General features: G+C 57.3%; 1 protein-coding gene across 5 annotated transcripts in view; it reads left to right on the top strand.

Annotated features, from left to right (window-relative positions):
* The first annotated feature begins 316 nt into the window (after positions 1 to 316).
* The window catches only part of NFIX (nuclear factor I X), a 103,245-nt gene continuing 79,077 nt past the window's right edge, over positions 317 to 24,484 (top strand). For 3 of the 5 annotated variants that reach the window (XM_030936968.1, XM_030936966.1, XM_030936962.1), the window contains exon 1: positions 317 to 707. In XM_030936968.1, coding sequence (XP_030792828.1) covers positions 681 to 707 — 27 coding nt within the window. In that variant the 5' untranslated portion in view covers positions 317 to 680. The remainder of the gene's footprint in view (positions 708 to 24,484) is intronic. The other 2 variants (XM_030936965.1, XM_030936964.1) reach the window with 1 other exon arrangement.

The raw sequence follows: 24,484 nt of genomic DNA, 5'->3' as shown, positions 1-24,484 counted from the left end.
GTGTGCTTTGTTGTTCCAATGCGGAACGTGTGGCCAGGCTTTCTGGACGTGACATGTGTGGCGGGGTCCGAGTCCCGCTGTGTGTCAGCGTGTGTCTGCGCTGGAACGCAGGCCAGCACGTGTCGGGGCGGCCGCGTCGGTGTGCGCCCCCGCGCGCGTGTGCGTGTGTTCGTGTGTGTGTGTGCATGTGTGTGCGTGTGTGTGTGCGCCGGCCGCCGCTCCCCCGCCCTGCCCGCCCCTCCCCGCGCCCCTCCTCCCGCCCGCGCCGCCCGCCCGCTCCCTCTCCCCGGAGTGCGCCGCTTCCAAACTTTGTCTAAACTTTCACTTTCACAGCGCGGCGGCTGCGGCGGCGGCGGCGGGCGAGGGTGACCGGCCGAGCGGCGGCGGCATGGAGTAGACGCGCGGCGGCAGCGGCGGCGGCGGCGGACGCGAGAGGCAGCGGCGAGCGCGGCGGCGGCGGCGGCGGCAGCGGCGGCCCCGGAGCCGGCGGGGCCGAGCCTGCGAGCGGCGAGCGCGGAGCGGCGCCGGGCCGAGCCGCGGGGCCGCGGGCCGGGCGGGCGCAGCGCGGCGGAGGCCGGAGGAGCCGAGCCGGAGCCCGAGCCCGAGTGCGGCCGCCGCCTGCCGGGCCTCCCCTCCCCTCGCCGCGGCCGGCCGCCGCGCTCCCGCCCGGGCGCCCAGCTATGTACTCCCCGTACTGCCTCACCCAGGTACCGGCCGCCGCCCCCGCGCGACCGGGGGAGGGGAGCGGGCGCGGGAGGCCGGCCGGCGGCGCGGGCGGGCGGAGGGGACGCGCGGCGGCCGGGAAGGCGGGGGCCGAGAGCCCGCGGGCCGCCGAGGGGTGCAGGCTGTGCCGCGGTGAGCCCGGGCACGCGTGCGGGCGTCACCGTGCGCGTGCGACCCTGGCCACCGGGCGGACTCCATTTGGGGGCTCCGGGGGTGGCCAGCTGCGTCGTGGCGCTGCCCTTGGAGCGCAGGCTGGAGTGTGTGTACGTATGTGTGTGTGTGTGTGTGTGTGTGTGTGCGCGCTCGACTGGGGTGCGATGGGCAGCAGGACTCTGGCCGACCTGTGGGCTACTGTAGGCGCACCCGGGCAGTGTGGCCGCTGGCAGTGTTTGCGGGGGTGACAGAGTGGCAAGAGGGTGGTCCTGAGGGCGCAGAGGGGACATTGGGTCCCGCGACGCTTCCTGGGGCGGGCGCCTCGGTTCCCGAGGGTGGCAGTGGCCGGCGTGCGTGGCGGCGGCCCTTGCGTGCGGCCGGGGTGCCTGGGGCGGGCCGAGCGGCCCGGGCGTCTCCCCAAAGTCTTTGTTCAGGCCTCACATGGGAGCGGGGCTAAGAAAATGGCGGGGCTCCCAAATTTCGGAGGGGCAGGGGAGGGGAGAGAGGGGCGGGCGCGCTGCCAGCGGTGGCCGCGCCTCTCCGACCCTGGACGTCGCAGCCTCAGCCCCCCCACCCCCAAACTTTCCTCGGCGCAAACTTTCTGGCCCTAGCGACCCGCGCTGCTGCGGAGTGGACCCGGCAGGCCTGGGGAATCCCGTCCCGTCGCCTGGAGGCGGGAGGGGCGGGAGGCAGCCGTGGACACAGCCGCCAGTGCTGCGGCCACACCGTCGGGTCAGCCTCTGGCACAACAGCGCCGACCTTGGCGCGTTGCTAGAGCGCGTCCCGCCTGCAGCGAAGTTCCCTGCGCGGCGCACGACGGCGGCAAAAGCTTCGAGGATGCCTGTCGGGCCACCCAACTCTCCCCGGGCTGTGGCCTGAGGCTCTAAGAGGGCACAGGAGCTGCCCAGAGTTCCACAGTGGCCCTGACAGCATTGCCTGCAGGGCCAGGCCACAGCTGGTGACAGTCTCTGAAGAGGGGACATCTGAGGCTGTTTAGCCCTGCTGCCAGCCAGGCCTGCATGTGGGGGTTCTCTAGGCCAGGCCCTAATTGTCCCCTCTCCCCAGCCTGATCCCTGTCAGCCATGTGCCAAGTGTGTCCACAGCATACAGTGGCAATCCACGTGGGTATGGCTGCTACTTTGGGTCATGCCGCGAGTGTGCAGTGGTGTCAAGGGGCAAGGGGTTTGTCGGGGTGCATGTCATTTGTGGCCACACCATGCTCCTGTATGCACAAGTGCAAGTGTATGTGAGTGTGAATCAATCTAGAGTCTGTGTGTGGCCCCTGTGGACCGGCCATGGGCAGGCCTGCGTGGCATGGCCGTGTATGGCCCAGGGAGCAGGTTTTCCTGTAGAAAGCAGGCCCAAGTATGTGTTGGCGAGGGCGCACGGGCATGCATACATGTTGCAGTGTGCATGCAGGTGTGAGCAGGCACCCTGAGCACCATGGCAGTGTGGGGAACCCCATCTGCACCTCCAGTTCCATGGCCACTCCATATTGGGCGCCCCTCACAACAACTGCCTACCCAGCGGTGTCTGAGCTGTGCCTTTTTGCTGTTACGCTTGGCTGGGCTGTGTGGCCAATGTTTGAGGCCTAGTGGGACCAAGACCCCACACTCAGGCAGCCCCTTGCCCACCAGGCTGTCAGCCCGGCCTCCCATGCCAAGCACACCAGACATCTGAGGCTGCTCCCCCGTGGCTTGGGTGAGACACCCGCCCCTCAGATTTCACAGCACCCTGGGAGAGAAAATGCCCGCAGATACGCCTAGTGACACGGCTAGGAAGGGGCTGGGGCGGCTGCTAGACCCAGGGCAATGGCTGGTCCTTGGCTATGTGTGACTGAAGGCCCAGGTTACGACAGCTCCAGTGTGCCAGGATGGCTGGAGAGGGGAGTGGGCATGGTGTCACCAGGCTGCCAGCCCTTCATGGTGGGCAGGGAAACCCTTCAGCTCTGGGCAGGTGGCTGCTGTCGGCTGGTCAGTGGGGTCTGTCTGGCCTGCCCCTCCCTAACAATCACATCTCTGTTTTTACAAATCTGTCTGCTTCCATAGTTTGCCCTGCTGGTCTGTTTTTCTGACAACCTCTTTCGTTCGCTGTCTTTTTCTCGGTCTCTGTTTTTATCGGTCTCTGGTGTACTCTGCCCTTTTCCATTTCTCTTTCTCCGTCTCTGTCCTTTTGTATATCTCTGACTATCTCTGTCTCTGACTCCAGTTTTGGCCCCATCTCTGCTGCCCCCTCCACTGGCGTCTCGGACTCTCTCTCTCTCTGTCTCTCTGGCCTGCCTCTCTCTCTTTTCCTCTCTCTCTCTCTCCCTTTTCTTTTTTTCAAACCAGAATTGGCTTCGATTTTAAAGTCAATAAATGATTGAGCAGGAATGAGCTTGGAGCAGCGGGGCCCTGGCGGGGAAAGGTACTGTGGGCGAGGGGGAAGGGCGGGGGGAAAAATCTCCTTCTAGAAAAAGCATCGAAATTCAGGGCGGCCGGGCGGGGCGGTTGCTGGAGCTGCTGGAGTCCATGGCAGCCACGGGCCTGAGTCTCAGGCAGAGAGTGGGGTGGGAGGTGGATGGATGGACCCCCCTCCCCATCCTGACCCCGCCAAGAAACAGAGAGACACAACCAGGATGTGAACTCATGTACACCACCATCACCGCCAAGATGGAGATGTAAGTGTCCTGTTCACACCGATGTCCAGACACACAACCACTGATGAGCCTACAGACCTATGGACACAGGAAACCGAGGACTTGTGTTCACACTGTCACACACACCCATTAACACACATGCACCTTTTGAAATGGGACACGTGTATTGGTATAGGCTTAGAGACACAGCAGTACCTCTTTGATGCACGTACGGACACAGGAAACTGTGGACTTGTGTTCACAACCACCCCCAGCACACACATAAACACTCACAAACCCCTTGAGATGACACAGATAGCGACAAAGGCACATGGAGACCACGACAGACTCATGGAGCCCTCATCACAGGCTTGGATACAGGCAGACGCAAATGTGTGTTCGCCCCCACACATGCTCACATGGACCCAAGGACGGACAGGTGGATGGATGGCTACACATCTTTACACAGAGACATAATGCAGTTGGCTCACCTAGGTGTGTACACAAATACCTTTTTTTTTGAGATGGAGTCTTGCTCTGTTGCCGAGGCTGGAGTGCAGTGGCACAATCTTGGCTTACTGTAACCTCCGCCTTCCTGGTTCAAGCAATTCTCTGCCTCAGCTTCCTGAGTAGCTGGGATTACAGGTGCCCGCCACCACACCTGGGTAATTTGTGTATTTTTCAGTGGAGATGGGGTTTCACCATCTTGGCCAGGCTGGTCTTGAACTCCTGACCTCATGATCCACCCACCTTGGCCTCCCAAAGTGCTGGGATTACAGGCATGAACCACTGCACCCGGCCACAAATACCTTTTCAGACATACACACACACACACACACACACACACACACACACACACACACACACACACCAATGTGTGCTTCCCCCTCCTTGCCACAGGGATACACAGGCAAACATGCCAACATTTGCTGACACACACGAAGACATACATGGGCGCACACACGGATACACCCTCTCAGACACGCAGCGACCTACGCCCATTTTCCTGGCCACACAAGCAGCCGAAGTTCCTGTACTTTTGTGTCTGCATAGCTCCCCTGACACTCCTTCCATGGGAGGGGGATGGCTGGGGCTTCCCTGATGCCCCCTTCCCTCAGCTTTCTCTCTGGGTCACTCTGGCCACCCCTCTGTCCCTGCAAAGCTATCACTCTCTGTCCCTGCTCCGGCTTGGTGTCCTGTTTTCATGGCACTTGGCATTTTCTCTCCGGCTCTGGCCCTGCCCGATTCATGCCCACTGCTGGGGTAGGTGGTGTGCCCAGGTGTGGGCTGGGATGGGGTAGCTCATGAGAGGAGCTGGGGCTCTGTGAGATGTTTCAGTGCTCTGCCGAGCTCAGAGCCAAGGGCTTTGCCGGGAACAGGGTGCTCCAGTCTCCCTAGGGCCTGGAATGTCTTGTATAGCCTTGAGAGCTCCCAGACGGAGGCTGTGGGAGCAGAGTCAAGGGCTAGGCTTTGCCATCAGACAGAAATGGGTTTGAGCTCCAGGTCCACATCTTCTAATCTTGTGACCTGAAGCACAGGATTTTCCTGGCCTGTAAAATGGGCGAAAACCAGTGTCTATCTCTTGGGCTGTACTTAGGCTCAGTGTGGTGCCTGAGTGTATGCTCCAGAAATGGTAATTGTTGCCAGTTGTTGGTTGTCAACCTCCCAGACCCTCCCAGCTGAGAAAGGGATGCCTCTGAGGGGTAGAAGACAGGGTCGAGTACCTGCCAACCATAGACATCCAAGTGGACTTCCTCGAGGAGGAGGAGGCAAGAAGAGAGTCTGGAAGGATGGGAGATTGCACATGGCCCAGCTCTTTTACCTTTGGATGGGGACCTGTAAGCCAAGCAGAGGGTGGCAGGACTTCAAGATAGGGGAGAGATGGTGGGGGAGGGTGGGGGGCAGGATGGGAGATACGAGGCCTCCACTGTTCCATGAGGACCAGATGCCCTGGTTGGGGGCCCTGAATCCTGGTATAAGAGTATGTGTGCATTCGTTCATTCAAATATACGTGGGACAAAGAGACCTGGTGCATCTAGATGATGACTTCAGGGATGTCCCCAAGCTCCAGAACTGTTTCTGAGTCTGCACCTGGGCGTTGTCACCTGGACCCGTCATGGAGACAGGACACATGTGCAGGATCCTATGTGGGCAATGTGGGCACTTGGCTGGATCAGGGCACATTGCGGGTGGGAGCAATGCTGGGCGTTTGGCCGTGGCGCCGTGGCTGCGGGCAAAATGCCCCCGTGGTCGGTGTCTTGACTGCTGGCTTCCCCATCTAACCCACAGGGAGCCTGGCCTTTTAAATCTGCTCAGATATTGTCTCCCCCATCCTCATGAAGCTGGAATCTGGGGACTTGCTGGACCAGAGAGGTAGGGGAGGCTGGGCATTTTCTCCAACGAGGTGCTGAGGATGGGCCTTCTGTCCCCTCCCTCCCAGCTGGGGTGGAGGAGAGGGGGGTGTCTTCATTTTCCTGCCCCCAAAGCCCTGGATGTGGGGGTGAGTGGGCCAGGGGGACAGCTGTGAGCCACTATCTGGGTTCTCCCAGATCAGCGTGCGTGTTAATCGACATGTCAGGCCTCAGAGCCACCATTTTCCCGCGGATGTCTGTGTGGCAGTGTGTGCCTGCCCGGGTCCCTCTCCATGCCTCTCCATGTCTCCGAGTGTCCATCATTGGGTGCTACCTGCATGTTACTCCACGGATCATCGCACACCCCGTCTCTTGTGTATTCGGTAGCGGGGGGTCGGGAAGCATGCCACCATGCGTGTCGGTGTGCCGGATGTAGTCTTTGTGTCACGGTGGCGCTGCGCGCGTCAACGGGTATTGGTGTACCGGTCGCCATCTTTGTATCTGCGCTTTGTATCTGGGGTGACAGTGTCCCAGCGACATGCGTCACATCTACAGCAGTGTTTTTCTGGGTGTCTGTGCGTCACGGCAAAGAGTGTATCCGTGTGTCTCACACACGTTGGCCTGTCCGTGTCAACTTGTGTCCACATACGTGTCAACACACGTGTCTCCAGTGTCACCACCCTCGTATCACTGGGCCTCCTGGGCTTGTCCCCGGGACGATCACTGTGGGCCTCACCCCATGGGCACCTCTCCCGGGCATTCCCTTGGCCTCTGAGCACCATGTGAGACGCCTGCTATCGCGGCGGGCAAGCGGCTGGGAGCGGGCTGGCCGCTCAGTCCCTTCCCATGAGGTCGTGCGGCCGCAGTGGCCTTGCTGGGGGCCCCGCCCGTGCCCCTGGCCTGGCATGGACAGAAGCCTGTTGTGCGGCGGCGAGGTGCGGGCGTGTGTTCGGGCCGCCCACAGGCCTCCCTCTGTCTGCCCGGCGCACATTGATCTTGGCTTCTGCCTGTGTCCGTTCTAGCCTGGCCAGCTGGGTGTCCGGCTGTCTCCGTGGGCCTGAGCCCACTATCCTCGCTGCCCCTACAGCCAGGCAGGCCCTGGGCCCCACACCCCTGGGCCACCCGCCATCCCTCCGAGGCTCTGAGGGTGCGGATTTGGAAACTGAGGTCCCCCCTTCTTTCCCCCTTTCTCTCTCTCTCTTTCCTCCCTCTCTCCTCCCCTCCTCCCCTCCTCCCGCTCCCTCTCTCCCTCTCTCTCTCCTCCTGCCAAACGCGTCTTGGCTCCGTCTGAATATCTCTCCTCCTCGATTTTTGGCTCCAGCTCTGGGCGCGTTCACTAAAGGAAGAAGGGCTAGCTCCCCAACCCCCCCTTCCTCACCGCCTCCCCCCTTCCCGAGGAGCCCCTCTGAGGGCGGGAGTGGCCTCGTGCAGGGGCCTGGGCCCCCTGAGTGGGCTTGGCCAGGGGGGCACAGGCCTGGTGGGTGAGGGAGCAGGGTGGACAGGGCCTGGCAGCCGGAGGGAGGCAATGGGCAGGGTGACTGAGCTGCCCAGCGGGGCGGGCGGGCAGGGAGGGGTCGGGGGCACGGAGCTGGGGTGTCTGGCTTCTGGTGGGGCTGGCAGGCCTCTGTGAGGCGCAGCTGTGCCCAGAACTCCAAGTTGCGTTTGCCACCACTACCGATGTGGCTGCGCCAGCCAGGGAGGGGAGGCGGGTAGCGGGCACTGCGGCGCTCTGCAGCCAATCGGAAGCCGGGGTTGCACTGGGGAGCTCTCCCCCCCTGGGCCCCACCCTGAGGGGAGCTGGGGGTAGTGGCCAGCAGCAGGCAGGGGGCAGTACCCACCACCATCGCCAAGGACCCTGCCCCCTCAGCTGAAGCTCAGTGCCAGCCTTCCTGGCACAGATCGGGCAAGAGTGGGGATCTGTCTGTCCCCACCTGAATCTGTGTGAGCCAGGCTGGAGGGAGGGACAGCGTGGAGGTGCACCCGACCCCCCTGGGCCTTTTAGTCCAAGGCAGGCAGGAGCTAGGGATGGGGGCCAAATTATCCAGGTGGTTCTGTCCAAATATCGGCTTCGGTCGAATCATCTCAGGTGGGGGGGTTTATTCTGGGTCCATCTCGCACAAAGTCACACAGTCTCACTGGCACTTGCGGGCACAAAGAATCACGCTAACACACACTGGCATGCTGCATCTCCCTCAATCAAACAGACACAGGCGTCCCCATGCAAAGAAGCTTGCCCTCACTCACAGACACCTAGAGGCACCTGGACACACCCGAACACATTAATGCGGCATTACACACGCAGGGACGTGCACGTGGGTGCAGACACACAGGACACGCGCAGTCAAATGATCACATGCCGTGAAGCACACAGCACAGACACAGGCTCTGCCACCGTAAAACGCTCAGACCCACAGGCATAGCTAGAACCACACAGCACACGCACTCATAATGTCAGGCGCCGATACACCCGCATACACCACCAAGCACACAGGTACACACACATGCATGCAATAACACGCTCTCAGACACACAAACACCCCACACACTCCCTAACACAGTGTCACCAGGAGTGATTTTGCCCATTGGGAAATGTCTGGAAACATTTTTTTTTTTTTTTTTTTTAAGAGACAGACTGTCATTTGCAGCCCAGGCTGGAGCACAGTGGTGCAATCTCGGCTCACTGCAGCCCTGACCTCCCAAGCTCAAGTGATCTACCCATCTCAGCCTCCTGAGTAGCAGGGACTACAGGCGCATGTCACCACACCTGGTTAATTTTTAAATTTTTTGTAGAGACAGTCTCGTTATGTTGCCCAGGCTGGTCTTGAACTTCTGGGCTCAAGCAGTTCTGCTTCACCCTCCCAAGTAGCTGGGACTACAGGCGAGCACCACCATACCCAGCTAATTTTTTAATTTGTAGTAAAGATGAGGTCTGGCTATGTTTTCCAGGCTGGCTTTGAATTCCTGGGCTCAGGTGATCCTCCTGCCTCGGCCTCCCAAGGTGCTGGGAGCCATGAGCCACCATGCCCGGCCTGGAATCATTTTTGATTGTCACACTTGTAGAGGGGGTGCTATTGGCATTTAGTGAGTGGAGACCCGGGATGCTGCTCAGTCCCCTACAATGGAACCTCCCAACCCTTGCCGACCACAAGGAATGATCCAGCCCCAAATGTCAGTAGTGCCAAGGTTGGAAACCCTGCCACACGTCCCCAGATACACAGTAACCCACACAGGCACAGCTAACCCTTGACACCCATTACACATGCACCCACATACACAGTCACACCCAAACAAGAAGCCAGCTGACACAGTGTCACACACACACAGTCTCCCTCACCAGGACCCAGGCATTGTCACATATATGCCCCTTTCCTCTGCCAAACCTAGGCACAATCGGCATGGCATGTACACAGTCTGGTGTTACCCCAGCACACAGGGACGAGAGTCACACTCCCACATACATTCGCACCTGGGCCACACCTGGCAGTGGTTGGAAATGGTGCCTGAGAGATGAGACCTGCCCTGGTGGCACCTCCCCTCTGTTTGTCAGCCACAACCAGCTGTCTTTGCGCAGCAGCTACAGCCACCCTGACTTCTCAGGATAGAATTGGGAGCCCCAAATCCCTGCCCTGGTTTGTAGAAGCCTGGGGCAAGACAAAGCCTGGAAAACCATATGCCCACCCCTGCCCAGGATACCCGCAGTCTTCTAGACTCAGTGGCCGAGGGCTCTACCCTCACCTCCTTGCTCCTGGCAGCTACCGAGAGAAGGGACGGGGACAAAGCTAAGTTCTTTTTTTTTTTTTTTTTTTTTTTTTTTTGAGACGGAGTCTCGCTCTGTCGCCCAGGCTGGAGTGCAGTGGCCGGATCTCAGCTCACTGCAAGCTCTGCCTCCCGGGTTCACACCATTCTCCTGCCTCAGCCTCCCACGTAGCTGGGACTACAGGTGCCCGCCACATCACCCGGCTAGTTTTTTGTATTTTTTAGTAGAGACGGGGTTTCACCGTGTTAGCCAGGATGGACTCGATCTCCTGACCTCGTGATCCGCCCGTCTCGGCTTCCCAAAGTGCTGGGATTACAGGCTTGAGCCACTGCGCCTGGCTTTTTTTTTTTTTTTTTTTTTTTTTTTTAAGACAGAGTCTCACTTTGTTGCCCAGGCTTGAGTACAGTGGTGCAATCTCGGCTCACTGCAACATTGGCCTCCCAGGCTCAAGCAATTCTCGTGCCTCAGCCTCCCAAGTAGCTGGGATTACAGACGTGCACTATCATGCCTGGCTAATTTTTGTATTTTTAATAGAGACAGGGTTTCTCCATGTTGGCCAGGCTGGTCTCAAACTCCTGGCCTCAAATGATCCGCCTGCCTCGGCCTCCCAAAGTGCTAGGATTACAGGCATGAGCCACTGTGCCTGGCCAACAACGCTAAGTTCTGTCCTGTCCTCCGTGGGGATGTCTCTCTAATCCTTTGGCCTTTGACTCCCCAGTTCTGACCCCAGAGAAAGACAGAAGAGATAGCGGTCGGCAGAATGGTAGAAGATAGGATAATAGCAAAATACATGTTTATCCTAAAGATCGTAGCAACAACTAATGTGAACTGTGTGCTTGCTGCATTGCGCCCTTGCTAAGTGCCTTCCCAGCTTGTCTTCTCGAATCCTGTGTTCAGCGGGTACTGTTATTAGGAGAGTGGGGACTGCAGAGCCAGCTTCCTGGGTTTGACTCCTGGCTCTGCCACTCACTAGCTGTGTAACTTCGGGCAAGTTGCTTAACCTCTCTGGGTCTCAATTTCTGTATCTAGGAAGCAGGGTTGTGGTAAGGATCTGAGGAGCTAGTTCACAGCACATGCTTTAAAACTGTGCTTGATGTGAAAAAACTGCTTTGAACTTATGGATGAAAAACGGAGACTCAGAGTAGAGGTATCCAGTGCTAGGGTCGAGGGCAGGGAGCTCCTTCTCCAAGATCGTCATCACCCTAAATCCTGCCGATGGGACAGAATTGCGGCTTGTTCTCTGGCCTTTCCCAAATTTCAGAATGGAACTGCACACCCCCACGCCCCCATTTGAAACGTGCCCCAGTGGTTGACCCTTGAACCTTTCTTACCACTCTGACCTTCAGATCTTCTTCCATCCAGGGGTCAGAATAAAGGTGGATGGTGGTCTCATCCGCTTTGCACCCCTGCTGGCCAGGCTTGCCCTCACCCCCGCAGGTCCAAACGTCCTCTCCCACACTTTACTGGGCACCCAGCCGGAGCCCAAATGCTGGGGGTGCAGCCGGGGGCCTGTGCATTCCTTCGACAAATGTTTACCAAGCACCTCCTGGGTGCCAGGCTCTGTTTTAGGCCCCGGGGGCTCGGCAGGGAGCAAAATCTGCAAAGATGCCAGCCCCAGTGGGAGGGCAGACTGTGAACCTGATAAACAAGGGAGTGTCCAGTCCTTGAGACAGCGCTAGGTGCTATGGGGAGAACAGAGCCGGCTGGGCCCTCCGGAGTGCTGGGCAGCTGTGGTTTTAGCAGAGGTGGGCAGGGAGGCCTCATGGTGAGATGCTGATTTTGAACGCTGCCTTGCTATAGCTCAAGTGCAGCCCGCCAGGCCCCTTTCTCTCCCCAAGGGGCAGACTGGAGGTCAAGGATGTGTAGCTCAGCATGGCATGCCCATCATTTGCCCAGACCATGTTGCCTGTCATTTCTTCAATCTGAGCACATCTATTATCCATATTTGTGGATGTGCCATACGGTGCCCGCCCAAAACCTGGGGACAAGATGGCCGAGGCCTTTCCTGTACAGAAACTGGGGCTTGATGGGCACTGGGTATTTGCAACCCTGCTGCTCTGAGCTGGGGGTGGGGTGGGGGCAGCTGGTGGCCCAGAGTGGCACTTCCACCTGGGCCCCTCAATTTAGCTCCCCCGGGGCGGGCTGGGTTTATTTTTACCCCAGCCTGTCACCCTGGCAGTACCAGGCTGCGCCATCTTTGCAGGGTCTTGGGGATCTGCCCACAGCTTGGGGGTATCTGGCTTTGTCTGTTGGGTTCCCCAACTCACACCAGGACCCCAGACTCTCTCCACCCCCAAAGCTCCAGGCTTGAGAGCTCTGGGCTGGGGCCCGGCGGGGTCGGCACTGCAGGCTGGCAACCACCATGCCCAGCCTGGTGGCATTTGGTTTGGCGCCCTGCCTGCCTGCCACCCCCACCCCATGCCCGGGCAGAGCCGAGCGGCTGCTGCTGCCAGTCTCCATTTCGAAGCTGGGGGTGGGGGTGGGGAAGTGCTGGGTGCCTCTGGGCCCCTGCTTGTCCTGTGCCACCTGGGGATCATCCCCCATGCCTGTTCCCTGGAAGGGCCGGGCTGCCTCTTCCGCTGCCCCTTTGCAGCCTGGAGCTCAGCAAGGATGCCGGCCTGGCTTCCATCTTCCCCGTTCGCTCCCTCCCTTCCTCCCTCTCTCGCCTGCTCGCCTGTAATGGCTCACCATTTTTGGCATCTCTTCCCCCTCCCCCTCCCATAGGCGCCAACCTCACTTCCAAACCCGCCGCCATCGTTGGCTCTCCGGCCTTCTCTGCCGCCTGGGGCTGGGACCCAGGAATGGGAATTTGGGGGTGGGGGCCGGGCATGTGGACATCAGGGGCTTTCTGCGTGCTCGTGTGTATGTCTGGGGTTGGGGGGCACATGTTCTAAGCCAGCTCGCTCCATCCACCCCTTCATTTAGCCTCAAACTTGCAGAGCAGGACTGCAGCAAAAGTGGGGACCCTCCCATTTCTGATTGTCCCGCACCTGGTATTGGCATCTGGGCCACCAGGGGGCCAGGGTGGGCATCTCTGCCCAAGCCCAGGCCCTGGCATGGCAATGGCAAGGCTTCATCTGTAGTGTGCCCCAACCTCTCCCCTTCCCTAAGTTCTCCCCAAGGTTCCAAGATTCCTGCTTCTACTCCCCAGAGCTGGGGTGGGGGAACCAAGCCCTCACCTTGGGTACTTGTGTCCCTAGATGGGGTAAGGGACTTCGGAGGAACCGGTTTATTGCCCTCCCCCCCACCCCACACCCGCTGCCCGCGCCTCTCTCGGCACTAAACAAAGTTTGCTAAGTAACTTCAAATGTTATTTGAGGACGGCCTGGCCTCAACCCAAGGCGGCCCTGTGGAAACTTGTTTTTCGCTGCCGAGACTGCAAGTATCAAAGACACACTTTCGGAGGGGGGGGGGGTGCTCCAATACCGCTCCCCCCTCTGTGGCAGGGGCTGGCCCTGAACGGACACACAGACACACAGAGCAGACACACATAGGCCTGTGCCTACAGAGAGATGCAGACATCATCCTGTGGCCTAAACACCAGGGACAGCTGCAGGACAGCCCTGGAGCATGGCACACATAACATACAACAAACACACATGTTGACATGCTAAGGAGGCAGGAGGGGGTGACAGGGCACTACCCCCCAGCCCATGGAGTCCTGTGATTCTTCCAGCTGGGGGGGTTTTGCCATGTTGGGAAAAACGTATGGCTCCGATCCTTGGGGTCCTCTATTCTCATGACTCCAGGGCTTGAGGGGGTGCTGGAATGAGGCCCCCAGCCTTAGTTTCCCCATCTGCAAAGGGCTACTATGGACTTTTCTTTTTTTTTTTTTTTTTTTTTTTGAGACGGAGTCTCACTCTGTCGCCCAGGCTGGAGTGCAGTGGCCGGATCTCAGCTCACTGCAAGCTCCACCTCCCGGGTTTACGCCATTCTCCTGCCTCACCCTCCCGAGTAGCTGGGACTATAGGCGCCCGCCACCTCGCCCGCTAGTTTTTTGTATTTTTTAGTAGAGACGGGGTTTCACCGTGTTAGCCAGGATGGTCTCCATCTCCTGACCTCGTGATCCGCCCGTCTCGGCCTCCCAAAGTACTGGGATTAATAGGCTTGAGCCACCGCGCCCGGCCCACTGTGGACTTTTCAGCCGAGCCTGGGTTTTTTCATCCCTCTGGTAGGGCTGCATCCCTAAAGGTGAGTCCCTAAAAGTAGGCTCTGAGCACAGGGCCTGGTATACAAGCAGTGCTCCAGTGTCAGCAGGCATTTCTGTCAGTCCTGACCCCATAAACCTGGTGTGTTTTCATCTTGATTGGTGGTCCTGACTCCAAGCAGCTTGGTGTTCTCCGGATCCCAGGGGGAGCCCATGCTGACGCTACTCGCTTGCTCCAATCTTCCTGTCTCTCTGATTTTCTCACTTTGTTCCTCCCTTTCTCTCCTAGCTTTTCTTGATCTTTCCCCAAGTCCCTCTTTTTTCTCCAGGTCTCTGCTGGCCCTGCCCAGGCCTGGAGCTCAGGGAAAACGTGGGAAACAGGCACAGGGTACACATTCCTCACTGAAGCCAGCCAGGCCTGCGGTCCTCCATGCTCTGAGCCCCCTGATTACCCTCCTGGGCCCCCCCAAACCCCAGCAAGAAGCTGGAGGCTGAGCACTTGAGCTGACACAATAGGTGAAGGAGAGACTCTGTCACAGGGTCCTCTGAGACCTATCACCTCTAAGGTTTGCAGACAGGTGGAGTCCCACTGAATGTGATGGAAAAGCCAAGGCCCAGGAGGAAACTGGAGTGAGTTCCTCCTGCAGTTCCAGAGAGCCTCCCTATCCTCGCTGTAGCCAGGTCCTCACGGAGGTAGATTTGCGGGGGTCTCCCAGTCGCAGTCCCACACACCGCCTCATCCCCACTCACAGTCAACGCCCGCAACACCCCGCCACCCGCAGTCTGTCGCGCAGTGACAGCCTGTCACAAGCACTGCCGCACACCGGCACAATCTGTCGTCCACGCACAGTCTCACACACAACCTGTCACACACACGCACACACACACACACAGCGGCACAGTCGCACACACAGCCAGCCTCACGCGATCACACCAAGCGTCACAGCTTGTCACAGCCATAGATTCCTCACAATAAAAATAACAGCTACCGACTCCAGAGCAATTATGCCTGGGCAGCGGGTGGGTGGGGGGGAAGGCGGGCGGGCATACGTGACCTCCTGTGACCCTCCCAAGACGAGGCAGGTATGAGTAACCTGTTTTACAGATGAAGAAGCAGAGGCCACAAGGTCAAGTGCCAAGGTCATGGGGCTAGAAGCAGGGTGGTGGGGATTACCCAGCCAGATTCCCAGGAGTAAGCAAAACTTAAACAGGTTCACTCCAGCTTTTCAACCCCCTCCTGGCCACCTGAGGCTCCTCCTTCTGGCCTTCCCATGGGAATTCCCTTCCTATTCCCCGGTTCTAAGAAGCCCAGAGCAAGAAGCAGGAGGAAGAGGCTTACTGGTTTCCCGCTTAAGGGTGTTCAAAACCGTCTGCCTTTGGCTGGGAAAACTGGGCCACACCCTCCCCACCAAATGCTACTTGGCTCCAAGTGGGGTACTGATGGGCACTGAGAAAACGCTGGGCAGTGTGGGGGCTATCAGAGGGGCAACTACAAGTACAGTGGCACTAGGCTTGAGTATCTGATGTGTGAGTGGCCATGTGGAGGACCGGAGTTGGTCCACAGTGGTGGCAGCTTGTGGTCCTTTGGGGGATTTGGTGGGTAGAACCGGGCAGAGGGTCTTCAAAGGCAGAGAAGTCTCAGGACTTCAAACCAACATCCTGACCCTGTCCACACAGGTGGAGTGACCCACCTTGGGCCTGGGGGGCCTCCAGGAGCCCCCTGGCCCAGGCAGGCCCCAGCCTCCACCGCCCCTGGGGCCCTCCGCGGTCCAGGGTGCTTCCTCCTCTGCAACCCACTTTTCCCTTGCTTTCCCCTTCTTTGTTCCTCCCCCGCCTGCTCCTGGGGCTTCCCCCATTGGAGTTGCCTCCGCCAAAACCAACAGGGCTCCAACTACATCCCGCCTTGGCCTGCCCAGCGGTCGGCCCTGCCCCATGGCCTGCTCAGGGGCCAGATCCGGGCTCGACTGGGTCCAGAGGGCAGCCCCCGCGCACGTGGCTACTCCCAAGGCGTGCGCGAGCACTCGCACACCCCCCTGCCCTGCCCTGCTCTGAAGGGCACCTAGGCGTGCTCATGCACGTCCCTGTTTGACACCCCAGCCCAGCACTCAGACGTGTGCACGCACATAAGCATGCTCTCATACAGTTGCTCCCACCCGGGTCCGCAGCAGGCCCTTGCCCGGTGTCCCCAATCAGGAACTAAGGCATCGAAAGCTTATGTGCTCACCTAGGCCTGACATTCCTAACGATACTGGCTGGTGCACTCACACCCATAAACATGCCCCATCGGGCACCACGTGGGGGTCCTGAACGCAAGCATTCACTCCCCTGCTTTCCCTCCGATGGAGCTTCCAAGCACAGGTACTCGTGCCCAGGGCCCCCATGGGGAGCTCCAGGTGGGTCTGTGAGCCTGCTCTGATGCCCACACATGTGGCTCCAGGCCTATGCGGGTACACACCTCTCCAGCCTGGACACGCGTGTTTCACGAGTCACACACCTGCCAGGCCGCCCAGGGCATCTGGCTTCAAAGTGGCATTCAGGTTGTTGGGGGAGCTGGCAGGGAAGGGAGGCCTAATTCCCACCTCCCCCATCCCTCTCGGAACACCCGCCTCCCCGTATGTCCCTGGGGGCACAGGTGAGACATCCCAGAACTGCTGCTGCCCAGTGGCGCCCCTGCATGTGCTATATTTATATTTGAAATTTGTACCTTTATATATACTTTTTATATGTAAGAACGGCTCCCCCCTCTTCCCGCTCCACGTTTGTACTTGGATTTTACCACCCCCACTAGGCTTCGACCCAAACCTGCAAAAACCATTTCGCCAGGCAGGGATGTAGGGGGAGGCGGGAGCAGCCCTCCCCCTCTCCACTGCGGACGTCCCACGTTCTTAAAGACCGGGGACCCCCCTCCCCCAAGGGCCGGACTGCAGCGCCGAATCCCGCAGCCCCAGAAACACAATCGCGGGGGTGGGTGCTGGCGGCGAGACGTTGCTTTTTGGTGTGTGTTTGCAGTTACCGCTTAAATTAACCCTGAGTGACGACTTGCAATTCGCCACAAAGAGGCCATTTAATGCCCCCCACCACCCCACCTCGGGAGAAATTTCCACTTGCCCCCGAGTCCAGCTCGGGCGGCACGCTACCCGCCCTCCAGGCCTTCGCTCCAGGTGCGCCCGGGCAGTGGAGACGAGTTCCCTGCGTGAGCCATGGACTTCAGGAGTGAGGCTGGGTGGGTTTTAGAGGGGTGGGAGCAGAGGCAGGGGGTTATGCCGGGACTCCCCAGACTCTCCACTGCCCAATCATAGCTCTTCCATGTCCCAGCCTGGGTGGAGAAAGTTAGATGGTACTCCAGCGTCTCCTCCGGGTCCCCGGAACAGAGAAGCTGGGCTGCACCCCATGTTGGCACGAACATCCCCTCCCCAGTGTTTCTGTGCATTAGGTCGCGTGCCAGTACGTACCCTACCTGAGATAGCCCCTCTGCCAAGTGCACCCCTCGACGGGTGTCCGTCGTCCACGGGCTCCTTTCATTGTAGCCTTTCTGGAGGTTCTCAAGGCACGTGGCATTTCCCAGACCCGCTGCAACAGACTCAAGACTGGGGGGAGGGGGCTTATGGAGGTAGAGGTGGTGGGGAGGTCTCTCCGGGGCCCAGGCAGGAGGAGGGAAGGTCGTGTGCTTTCCATGTGCTGGGCAAAATGGGTGCTGACGGTCACTGCCACTTGCACCGCACACTGCGGGGTGGGAGAGGACAGCAAGTGCCTAGACCGTGCAGAAGGCCCAGAACCTGGGCGCTAGGGGGCCGCGGGCCACGAGCGGGCTGTGCGCAAAGCCCGCCGTGCGCGTGCGCCGCGACGAAAAGGCGGGAAGCGGCGCTTCGAGGCCCCGGATGTGAGATGCGACTTGTGGCATGTACCAGGGTGGCTCCGACGACGGAACCGCCATGGGTGCTGAGTGGAGAGTGGGGACCGTGGACCCCGGGGGCAGGTGAGGGGAAACTGGGAGCCTAGGTCAGGCTTTCGACCGTTTGCATGGCCAGAGGCTCCTCAATGATCCCTCCCAGGCACCGCAGTCTCTCTAGTGGGTCCCGGTGGCGTCCTCCCGGCCCCTCGCTGCGCAAGCACAGCTCTCTCCTGCCTGGGCGCGGCCTGCCCCTCACAGTGAACTCCCCCCGGCCCACCCCCCAAAAAGTGACCCTGCGCTGGTGGGCATGGAGGACTGTCCCGGTTCACCATTTGCTGCGTCAAAGGCCGCCGCCAAAAGGGGCTCCGATGTCGGCATTTTTGCCTTAAGGCTAGTTTGTACCCCAGGCGCGCGGGGTTTGGGGGCTCAGGGCCGCCTGTGCCTCAGTTTATCTCCTCCTTCGCCCATCCTGACATCCGACGGAGGATAATGAGCGTTCGAGGGCTTTGGCTGTGAATGCGATGTTGATGATTGCTGTGATTCTTTGGGTGCTTGGGAGAGTTTGGGGTTTAACTGCCCCCAAATCCGAGGACAGCTTGGGGGCGTCCCTTCGGAGAGGGTCTCTCCGCGTCGCATAGTGAGTGACTACCCCGGTCTCTGAGGAACCTCACCTTCAATCCCCGAGCCTTCTCTTTTGGGGGAGTAAAGGCGGGGAAATTTACCAGGGGAGATTTTTGTTTGTTTCCAGGGTTGGCTGGGTTTGGGGGAGTTTGGCCTCCAGCGAGCGCGGGGAAGAAATGTGACTAAGTGGCAGAAAATGCGCTTTCCCTTTCTCTCTTCTGCCTTCAGGCCGCGGGGAGTTGCGCAGCCTCTAAAAAAATCTTTAAAAACCTAAAACCTCCCCTCCAAGTCCCTTTCGATCTACGCCACCTTCCCTCTCGGGCTGATTTCTTGAATTTGGGGCGTCGAGGCCTCCCCACCCATTGCTTCCAGCCCTTTTGCAGCACTTCCTGGGCAGGCCAGGGGAGAGGACGGAAAAGTGGAAAAAGAACGTGTGCGCCCTACGGACCCGACTTAACCTGTTGGAGGAGGAAGCTGGTGTCGGGCTGAAGTCCCCCGAGCCACCCCCGGAGCCAGAGCAGCCCCCGGGCATTCAGAGAAAGGCGCCGGTCTCCAGTCCCCTCGGAAGCCGGTCATAAACCCGACTTCTCATCACCCGAATTACTTAAATGCGCTTTGATGGTGTTAGGTCCTTTTCCACGTGCGGATGACTCAGCCCGCTGCAGCTGCGCCCAGGGAGGTGACCCTGGGGCAGCGGCTGACCCTGCTGCGCCCTGCACCCTGGACCCAGACACGGCCCATCCCAGCAGCAACCCCGCCCCAAGCTCCCAGACCACACTTAGCTTTTTTTTCCCCCTTACTCTTCGAGTCTTTTTCCTCTTCTCTAAAAACATTTTTTTTTAATTTAAAGGAGTTTTATTACTTTATATATATATACATATATATATAAAGCATATGAGACAGAGGCTGAATGGTAGAAACAGGCTGTTAAAAAAAGAAAACTACGTGCCGGTGACGCTTCGTGGAGCTGGCCAGCCTCGCCTGCCCCGCGACTGAGCTTGCGGTCGCCCCGATTCTCTAGTAGACCCGGACGTGGGACACCTGAGATCTCCGCCACTGAAAAGGCGCTATAGAAATGCAAGGAATTATTATGATTTTAATAAAATTGTCTCATTTAGGAGCGAGCTTCTGCGCTGCCTCTGTCGTCGGAGCCCGGGTTTGCCACGGCAAAGTCTGTAATCAGAGAAAAATACCAGCTTTGTTGAGGGTTAGAATATATCATTGGCTAATGTGTGTGGTTTTCTTTTTAAATAATGCTAAGCATTGGAATAATTAAAGAGTGAGAAATAACTCGTCTCTCCTCTCTCCTCTCCATTCAGCATTGTCTTATTTAAGGGCGGAAAGCGCGCTTTTCGGCAGAGCTGGTTAGTTTTTAATGCGGGCTTTTTTTTTCTCACCCGCCGGTCCCTCCGCTCCGGTCTGATTCGCAAATCCCTAAACTGGCACAAACCGGGAAACTTGCGGCCGGCCGTTCTTCTCCCCGAGTTGGAGACAGCCCTCTCCTCTTCCCTCCCCCGCCTCTGGGCCCTGACCCACTGCCTGGTTTGCGCTAGAGCCGTTTAAAAAAGAAAGAAAGGAAGAAAGGAGCCGGGCTCTGGTACCCCGATGCCAGCCGAGGGCGCGTTTCCCAGGCGGCGGGCTGGTGGGAGAGTCAAACCCGGGTGTGGGGAAGCAGCCTCGCTGCCTACTCTGCATCCTCTCCCCTAAAAAGAATCAAGTATTTCTAGAGATCGCCTGCTCATAGGGCTCAGATCCCTTGTCATATTTTAAATTAAATTGAACAGTTCTTTCTTTCCAGCCCTATATGCAATAGGAAGAGAAAATGCGGTCTTGGAGAGCCCGCCTTGGCAACCCTGTGCCCTTGATAGAGGAGAGAGCTGCCCACTTGGGCTGGGCCTGGCATCCAGCCCCAGAGGAGTGCTCTTGCCACTGGCCACAGGGCCTGGATTTGGGGAGGAAGAGCAGGGTCCAGGGCCAGGGGCTGGGCACGGCCTGGAGAGATGTGGGAGTTGGGGAAAGGACTTTTTTTTTTTTTTTTTTTTTTTTTTTTTTTTTTTTTATCAGGGCTGCAGAGGTTCTGGGCTGGTGGTAGGCAAGGTGGCTGCGGTGGCCCTTCCCCCAGGTGTGGGGTAGACCGCTTAGAAGGGAAAGGGGATCCTGAAGTGCCTGGGCAAGAAACAGCTCCCTGTGAGAAAGCAATGGGAAAAATGGGCAATAAATTGGGCATAGGGGCTAGTGCCCACAGGCATTAGTGGCTGTGAAGTGCTTTTGAGTTGCAAAGGGAGCTTTTTATTTATTTGCTTCAGGTGTTTTTCATTACATGTGTTTCCCTTTTATTTTCCTTGTTATTTGGTCCTTAGACTTTTCAGCGATCCCTTGTATTCGTCTTTTTACATAAGCAGAAACTTTTTTTTCCTCCTCAGAGAGATACTGTGGGAGGTATTTTGCCTTCAGTGCTTTCTCTTTCCTGCTTTTTTTAAAATTTAATTTTAAAATTATAAAGTAAATTTAGTGCTAGTGAAAGTGAGGGGGGGAACCAGCTGGGGCTGGAGCCAGGGAAGGGATAGGCAGAGGCAGGGTTCTCTGCCTCCCTTCTTGAGGCAGCCCCTCCCCAGGACCCTGGGCCCAGCCTGGTGCCGCTTGCTCACTCTCTCTGCTCTCTTCTCTTGATGCCGTTCTGCTCCCCTCACCTCCCTGAAGGGCTCTTGTGGACAGGGATGGGGACAGTGTATCCCAGTGGGTACCCATTCTCCCTTGGGGAACCCCTGGCTCTGCAGAGTCACTGTCCCTCATGACCTACATACTGAGGTCCCCCATTCCCTGCCTGCCAGGCAAGCAGGGCGAGAGGAGGGGCCCTTGCTCCCCTCAGACACTAAGGCTGTTTGACTTTCAGCTGCGGGTCCTGTTTGTCCCCCATACATGCCCTGTTAGTCTGCTAAACCCGCTGCACAGTTGGTTGCCCTGTTGATGGGATCAGAGTTGGGCAGGCATAGAGAGAAGACACACACACACACACACACACACACACACACACACACGCACACGTACTCTGCAGCAGTGAGGATGAGAGGGGCTTCTATTTGCCACACATTTTTGTGGTCACATGAATAGCACACTCTGCTCTATAACACGTGTATGCACATAGGTGTTTGCATTTGACGATACTGGTGTGACAAGGAGGTATTTCTAAGCCATAGAAATTATGAGAACTGTGTAGCTTAAAAATTTAAGGCCTGTTCAGCGGGGCTGAAAATGTTTATTTCTTAATCTGGGTGGGGTTACATGGGTGTGTTCACTTGTGAAAGTGTTTCAAGCGGCATAGCTTACAATGTGTGCAATTTTTATACATGCCTTGCTTCAGTTAAAAAGTTTACTTAAAAAAAAGAAGCCCCAGTCTCAAAAGTAAAGAAAAACCTGTGCATTACAAAATAATAATAAAAATTTAAATAAAAATTTATTCTAGCCTGCTTTGCTTAGTCCTTCCTGCTAGGAATGGTGGGAGGGCTTGCAAAAAATAGCGGGCTGATAAAAAAGCTAGCAGGCATGTGGTCCACGAGGCATCCTGACCGGTCCACATGTGTGGAGTGCCTGAAAACCGCCTACAGACAGGTATAGAGGTAGGATTTTAACATCTCAGGGCTAAAGGATAAGAAATGGTAAGGAGTAAGTTATGTGCCAATTACATTTTGCTGTCAACATCTGGAAAGCAAAATTGCAGCTGTTCTCTCTGCCCCTGCTCCCCTGCATTACCACCTCTTCTTTTTTTGTTTTTTGCACACTTAAATTTTTTGTACGCTTGCCATTTATGCTTCGGTTTTCTGCACTGTTAAAACAATTCCATGGCTCTGTTCAAATTGGGTTGTTGGGTTTGAGTTTTTTTTTTTTTTTTTTTTTTTTTATGGATCTTGTAGTCTGACAGTATAATTTTTGGAGGGATTTATTTAAACAGGCCCAGAAGCCATTGATAATCCCCTCCCTTTTCTTTCACCCTCTCTGTCTTCCCAGAACTGCTCAGGCCAGCAGTGAGGGGGAGGACGCTCGGCAGCCCTTGCCGGGCTCCTTCCTTTCGCGTCTGCTCCTCCGGGCAGGTACTGACAGCTTCGCCCTCCATGGCCCTTCTGCGGTGTTTTTGTTTTCTCTTCGCCCCCCAAAAATATTTGAACCAAAAAGCCTCTTTTTTTTTTCCTCCACCCACAGCAAACTGAAAGGGCTAGTGAACCGTGATTCAACAGAGCGAGGGCGCCTCTTTTCTTCCTTAGCATTAATTAACTCAAGTTCGTTAGGACGTTGGGTCTGTCGCCCACAGTTTTCTCTTGTGTGTGCTGAATCGGGTCATAGAGGGAGACTTCCCGTGCAAACAGTTTGTGTTGGAGCTGAAGGACGCAGAGGGGGAGAGAGGGTGAGAAAGAAAGGGAGCCGGGGAGGGACGGAGTGTGGCCGAGGGGTGGGCATGGTCCGAGCTCCTCAAGGCACCCCCAGTGTCAGGCTCTACAGGGGCTAGACACCAGGGAAATGTGGATTTTTGGGTTTCCTGGGCAATGATCCTGATAATAAAATAGTTGGGGGAGCAATACATTTTGAGGAATTGAAAAATGACCTCTTTCTAACTCCTAAAATTGTACATTTTGGGGTTCTGGCCACTGCCTGTGGCTGAAGCAATTGCAAGAAAGAGGTTCCCTCAGGACTGAGGGTGCCAGGCCGATCTGAGGGCAGGTGGTGAGGAGAAATCCTTCCTTGCTCCTTGTCTCTCCTGTGGCAGGGGAAACAGAACTGGTAAAATGAAGGGGGGTGTCTGGACTGATCCTGATGGAGCTCTTACAGAGGGACTGGGAAGGCCCCTGCCTTTTGGGTTTTGTCACCTTGCCCTGACCCCCCCCCCCCCACCCCAAGGAGGGGATTTGCTGTGGTGTTTGGGGTGAGTTTTCAACATTTTGCCATTTGCTCTGGCCTCTCTCACCTTCCAGATATTTTCACAGTGTGCTGGGCACAGACCTCATCTTCACGTGCTGGTCTCTCTTTGCCTTGCCTTTTGTCACTTTTTCAGTTCTTCAGAGAAAGTTGTGAAGCTGGCCTGTGCAGTTCTTCCCTCTTCCAGGGCCCTTGGCCACCATGAAGTGACACTTCTCAAGCCGATTAGGTGTGTGAGGCTCTGCACTTCCCTTGCCCCCGGAAGCCCTTCGTTGTCATCTGTCCTTCACGCACTTTGGAGGGTTTTATCCCCATACAGCCTGCCGGCTGGAGAAGAGAGCTTCCCCGGCTTTTACTTCTATTTGGTGACACAAGGAAGTTTCAAGCTAAATAATGAATTAAAGACTAGGGTTTTTGTTTCCCATTCCTTGTAGAGGATGAGATGAAAGTAAACAATTTCCAGTTGCCCTAGAGAGAATAGATTGTCTCCCCCAATATCCCCATTCCTACCCTATTTTATTCTGTGCCAAGAGGGTAAGGGAGATGTGCCTGGAGCAGAGGAGCATTTGGAGCCAGAACGAGGCTGCCTGTTGGCCCGATCCCAGGCCACCGCTCCGGGTTTGTAGTCTGGAGGAGAAAAGGAAGGCGGGGGGGCGTTGGTTTACAGGAGAGAAGTGTGCGGCCTGGCTGTGAGGCAGACCCTGTCCTAGACCCAGCACCGGGATGTGGGGTGAATCCATTCAGCCAGCATGAGGACACTAGAAAGAAACTGCGCAGAGCCGCCTTTCCTGAGCAGAGGAAAACAGGCCCAAGTCAGCCAAAAACCCGCTTTGTCCAAATTATCCGAGCTCCCCCGCAAAGTGCATTTTCCGGTTTCCATTCCTGGAGTTTCCAGACTCTTGGATGATTTTGTTCTGACTGCAGAGCCCCTTCTCGTTGGCCCCCAACCGAGGGGAGGCCCCACCCTCCTCTAGGATAAGCAGCAGGGCCCCTTCCCTGGCTGCCCGGTGCTGCCGCCGCGTCATGTCTGCAGTTCCCTTCCCATCTCTGGCCGCTGTCTGGCCACTGTCTTCTTGTGGCCTTCCACGAAGCAGCGGTAATCTTGGGACAAGGTGGGAGAGCTCAGGGTTACGAAGCCGGCTTCTTTTGGTTCAGACCAAGGCTGAATTATAAAATTCCAACCACTGGGCAAACTAATTGGGGCTCTGTTTATGGCCTTTTTAATTTCCCGTGTCCTTTCTTACTCAGGCTGCAGATATGCTTTAGTAAAATGGATACTGGAATATCTGGTCATTTCTGTGCAGTGTTGTCGGTT

This window comes from Rhinopithecus roxellana, chromosome 8 (assembly GCF_007565055.1).
Source record: "Rhinopithecus roxellana isolate Shanxi Qingling chromosome 8, ASM756505v1, whole genome shotgun sequence".
In the NCBI taxonomy this organism is placed as follows: Eukaryota; Metazoa; Chordata; class Mammalia; order Primates; family Cercopithecidae; genus Rhinopithecus; species Rhinopithecus roxellana.
This window is presented reverse-complemented; position numbering and strand designations above follow the sequence as displayed.